The sequence below is a fragment of the Salvelinus sp. IW2-2015 genome, unplaced genomic scaffold (assembly GCF_002910315.2).
Source record: "Salvelinus sp. IW2-2015 unplaced genomic scaffold, ASM291031v2 Un_scaffold3556, whole genome shotgun sequence".
NCBI lineage: Eukaryota > Metazoa > Chordata > Actinopteri > Salmoniformes > Salmonidae > Salvelinus > Salvelinus sp. IW2-2015.
The window spans coordinates 142,924-148,540 of NW_019944835.1; the positions used below are offsets into that span (position 1 = coordinate 142,924).

The window sequence follows — 5,617 nt, forward strand, 5'->3', positions numbered from 1 at the left end:
TAATAAAGTGGAGTAATAAAGCCTCTCTTGAAAAGCCAAACCATGACCCAGAAATTATAAAAACTATCGGCCTATATCGAATCTTCCATTCCTCCACAAAATTTTAGAAAAAGCTGTTCGCAGCAACTCACTGCCTTCCTGAAGACAAACAATGTATACGAAATGCTTCGTCTGGTTTTAGAACTCATAGAACTGAGACTGCACATGTGAAGGTGGTAAATGACCTTTTAATGGCGTCAGACCGAGGCTCTGCATCTGTCCTCGTGCTACTAGACCTTAGTGCTGCCTTTGATACCATCGATCACCACATTCTTTTGTAGAGACTGGAAACCCAAATGGTCTACACGGACAAGTTTTGGCCTGTTTAGATTTTATCTGTCGGAAAGATATCAGTTTGTCTCTGTGAATGGTTTGTCCTCTGACAAATCAACTGTACATTTCGGTGTTCCTCAAGGTTCCGTTTTAGGACCATATTGTTTTCACTATATTTTACCTCTTGGGGATGTCATTCGAAAACATGATGTTAACTTCCACTGTATGCGGATGACACACAGCTGTACATTTCAATGAAACATGGTGAAGCCCAAAATTGCCCTCGCTAGAAGCCTGTGTTTCAGACATAAGGAAGTGGATGGCTGAAAACTTTCTACCTTTAAACTCGGACAAAACAGAGATGCTTGTTCTAAGTACAAAGAAATAAAGAGATCCTCTGTTAAATCTGACAATTAATCTTGATGGTTGTAAAGTCGTCTCAAATAAAACTGTGAAGACCTCGGCGTTACTCTGTACCCTGATCTCTCTTTTGAGAACATATCAAGACTGTTTCAAGGACAGCTTTTTCCATCTACGTAACATTGCAAAATCAGAAATTTGCTGTCGAAAAATTATGCTGAAAAATGTATCCATGCTTTGTTACTTCTAGGTTAGACTATTGCAATGCTCTACTTTCCGGCTACCCTGATAAAGCACTAAAATAAACTTCAGTTAGTGCTAAATACGGCTGCTAGAATCCTGACTAGAAAAAGAAATTTGATCATATTACTCCAGTGCTAGCTTCCCTACACTGGCTTCCTGTTAAGGCAAGGGCTGATTTCAAGTTTTACTGTTAACCTATAAAGCGTTGCATGGGCTTGCTCCTACCTATCTTTCCGAGTTGGTCCTGCCGTACATACCTACACGTACGCTACGGTCACAAGACGCAGGCCTCCTAATTGTCCCGAGAATTTCTAAGCAAACAGCTGGAGGCAGGGCTTTCTCCTATAGATCTCCATTTTTATGGAATAGTCTGCCTACCCATGTGAGAGATGCAGACTCGGTCTCAACCTTTAAGTCTTTACTGAAGACTTATCTCTTCAGTAGGTCATATGATGAGTGTAGTCTGGCCCAGGAGTGTGAAGTGAACGGAAAGGTTCTGGAGCAATGAACCACCCTTGCTGTCTCTGCCTGGCCGAGTCTGCGTCTCTCACATGGGTAGGCAGACCATTCATAAAAATGGAGATCTATAGGAGAAAGCCCTGCTCCAGCTGTTTGCTTAGAAATTCTGAAATTCTTAGTCTATGTATTACTCATCTCATATGTATATACTGTATCTATCCTTCTCTACTGTATCTTTGTCTTGTATTATTCATCTCATAGGTATATACTGTATTCTATCCTATTCTACTGTATCTTAGTCTATGCATTACTCATCTCATATGTATATACTGTATCTATCCTATCTACTGTATCTTTGTCTATGTATTATTCATCTCATATGTATATACTGTATTCTATCCTATTCTACTGTATCTTAGTCTATGCATTACTCATCTCATAAGTATATACTGTATTCTATCCTATTCTACTGTATTCAGTCTATGTATTACTCATTCATATGTAATACTGTATTCTATCATATTCTACTGTATCTTAGTCTATGTATTACTCACTCATATGTATATACTGTATTCTATCCTATTCTACTGTATCTTAGTCTATGTATTACTCATCTCTTATGTATTTACTGTATTCTATCCTATTCTACTGTATCTTAGTCTATGTATTACTCATCTCATATGTATATACTGTATTCTATCCTATTCTACTGTATCTTAGTCTATGTATTATCATCTCATATGTATATACTGTATTCTATCCTATTCTACTGTATTCTAGTCTATGTATTACTCATCTCTTATGTATTTACTGTATCTATCCTATCTACTGTATCTTAGTCTATGTATTACTCATCTCATATGTATATACTGTATTCTATCCTATCTTACTGTATTTAGTCTATGTATTACTCATTCTTATGTATTTACTGTATTCTACTCTATTCTACTGTATCTTAGTCTATGTATTACTCATCTCATATGTATATACTGTATTCTATTCATTAACAAATACTAAAATAAATAAATACTACTTTTAATGTTTTTTATATATATGACTAAATGTGTTTATTTCTGTGTTGCAGGGGCAGTCAAGAAATGGAACGGCAAGGCCACTGAACATGACAAAGCAGAGCTGTGGGAGACCACCTCAAGCTCCTGGTAGAGCCGGGGGTGGCGTTTACCACTCCACCAGCAGAGCTGTGGAGACACCTCAGCCCTGGTAGAGCCGGGGGTGGTGGTTACCACTCCACCACCCCCGGCTCTACCAGGGGCTTGAGGTGGTCTCCCACAGCTCTGCTGGTGGAGTGGTAAACGCCACCCCCGGCTCTACCAGGAGCTTGAGGTGGTCTCCCACAGCTCTGCTTATGTCATGTTCAGTGGCCTTGCCGTTCCATTTCTTGACTGCCCCTGCAACACAGAAATAAACACATTTAGTCATATTATATAAAACATTAAAAGTAGTATTTATTTATTTTAGTATTTGTTAATGAATAGAATACAGTATATACATATGAGATGAGTAATACATAGACTAAGATACAGTAGAATAGGATAGAATACAGTAAATACATAAGAGATGAGTAATACATAGACTAAGATACAGTAGAATAGTATTCTTCAACAATCATTTTATTCCATTGAGGAGCACACTAAACTAGCGATTCCACGAGTTCTTGACTGGGGAAGTGATTAGGTCTCGGCGCATGTACATGATTTGGATCCAAATACCCTCGCACATGAGCCCTCTCGTTAGACGGCCTATCATGGCCAAGCCTCTAATTGTGAGATGGGTTTCTGTGGACTTCTTTAATCTTTGTACTATGTCTAATACTGTTAAAAATACAGAAAACATTGATATTGAATATTATCGCTAGTATAGACTACAAGGTCCCCGATGGGAATTGCGGGACAGGTACCTCGCAGTGAGGACCTGAATCATACTGGCCACGCGAGCCCTGAAGAACATGTGAAGAGAAGATATAACAAAAGTGATTGAGTAGTGTCGGCGATAGTAGATTTCTTATGACTAGAAGCTACAAAAACGCTACAAAGCAATTTGTATACACTGGTTACCAAGTGTTTAGTCAATCTACATTAATGATTAATTACCAGCCTTTGCCGGCGAAAGGGACTCTCTCTGGTGGTCGAGATATCAGGTCACTAGTGTACCAGGTAGGTGAAGAGACCAACTCAATATAACTAACTCACAAACTGTGTATATGTGATGGCACAGCTACATGCCATTGCTGTTCAGTTTTCAGTGATCAATCACAGTCGAGAATTGTAATGTTATGATCTACGATAGGATTTTAGTTTTATCATTGACTTATTAACTTTCGTCTTTCCTTGAGTGACGAGAGATTACTATAGATGAACGGAGTTGTTGTTGGCTGAGTGATCGAAGTTAATAATGATCTCAATGTAAGAATATGTTTTAAATTGTATGTAGGAGTATTTAAGTAATGTCAGCAATGTGAAGGAGAAGCGCTGACACAAAGGGTTTGCTCGTGTCCGCCGGTGTGTCTATGTTTGTATGTCAGCGAGGTGGAGTATGGAGTTTTATCGCTCGCGTAGGGTGGAAAAATCTTTCAACAAAAAATCGCACTACACCACAAGAAAATATGATTCTCTGTTACGAGGGATCTCATTACCTATAGACGTTGGTTTGGACGATCCATCTTTTGAAATTTCAAAGATGCACCACGCTCTCAATATAAATAAGTTAACGTGAGCTCTGTTTATAACAAGATTTGTTCTTGCAGCAATAACACAGCAAGAGACTCCTGTCACCACATGTACTTCCCAAGAATTCGTCAGTGTGTTTTACTTGAGAGCGTTCGCAGTAAGTTTTTTAACCGCAGTGATTCGTGAGCACATACCTTATGCTTCTCCTCTCTCTCACTCTTCGTGGCACTCAAAAGTGGATTTTTCAAGACGTGTAATAGTCCAGGCAAGGTGGTAGTTAGGTGAGCAAATAGTGTTGACGTAATCAGCTTTGTTTAGCTCTGAAAACCCTATCATTTAACATGCACAGTACTCTGCCACACACCCATGTAGACTCGACTGTCTTAGATGAGCAGGTTAGTACCTCTACTAACCGAGGGTGAGGGGACTATAATGACCGCATACTTCCCACCAGCTTAGTCTTCCATGATCGTTTTGTTTAGTTGTGTTAAATTAGATAACTCAGCCAAGTACATCTTCAACCTGTATTTCACCCTCCGATACATCTGCCATATGTAAGTGTTGCTGGTGAATGTCGTCCATAGGTGAGGGGGACAACTTGGTTATTAACTCGAATTGTCGAGATGGGATATACAGAAGAGCAGTCAAACAAATACATATCGGTGACTTTGTTCGTTTAGACCAGATGACTGGTACCTCACAATGCGATCTTATTTATGAACCTGCACCAGTTTAGGATTTGGTTCTTCGTCTATTTTGGAGGCATGAGAGACAACGCACACCATGAAGAGATCTCTTATGAAAAGCTAGTAGGGCAAGAATGAAATCGTTCTGCTTTTGTCTTGCTTGTAATTTTTAAGGTGTTGGTTGACCATAGACTCAACGAGACAGCAGCGGTGCGAGAAACAGTCACTAATAATAGAGTGTGGACAGAATCAGAAATGGAGTGGATTGAAAAGAAGGCAAAGAACAAGCAGTACATAGAGAGTGGGTTGTTAAGTTAGATGGGAGCATGCTAGAATAGTGGCGTGTTTTGCATGGGTCGCAAAGAGTAAGCTTGTAGAATGTGTGCCGCTACAATGTCCAACAATGAAGCTCTCAAGAGGGTCACGAAGGTAAAGTGGAATCGTGCGCGCAAATAGGTAGGATAAGGGTATAAGCTCTTCAGCAATGTGGGTTAAGAGAAGCTAGCTTAGGGAAAGAGAGAACGAGAGTACCCATTCAGAAGCAACTACTCCCACACATCATAAGGGATACATCCCTCAAGATAGCAACAGTAACATCCGCAGAAGCCTCTGGAGAAATCCAACAAGTGAAGAAAATACTCTTGTAATAAACGAGCTCGTTGGGCTGGGGCTGGGTGCTAAAATTACAAACACTGAGCAAGGAACTGAGGAACACACAGGGTTTAATACTAACAGGGAATGACCTACAGGTGCAAACAATAAGATGAGAGCAGAAAACAAAAGGTACAAAAAGTGCAATGGGGATCTAGTGACAAAACCGAACAGTCTGCCAAACACTGAACAGTTGAAGCCGGTAGTCCACCATGTTAT

At 39.8% G+C, this 5,617-nt stretch overlaps 1 protein-coding gene across 1 annotated transcript in view; it reads left to right on the forward strand.

The window, feature by feature from the left end:
* Nucleotides 1–2,572, forward strand: part of LOC112076082 (zinc finger protein 436-like) — a 13,863-nt gene extending 11,291 nt beyond the window's left edge. Inside the window, exon 2 of the mRNA XM_024142972.2 lies at nt 2,459–2,572. Within this exon, the coding sequence (XP_023998740.2) occupies nt 2,459–2,538 (80 nt within the window). The 3' untranslated portion in view covers nt 2,539–2,572. The remainder of the gene's footprint in view (nt 1–2,458) is intronic.
* The last annotated feature ends 3,045 nt before the right edge of the window (nt 2,573–5,617 follow it).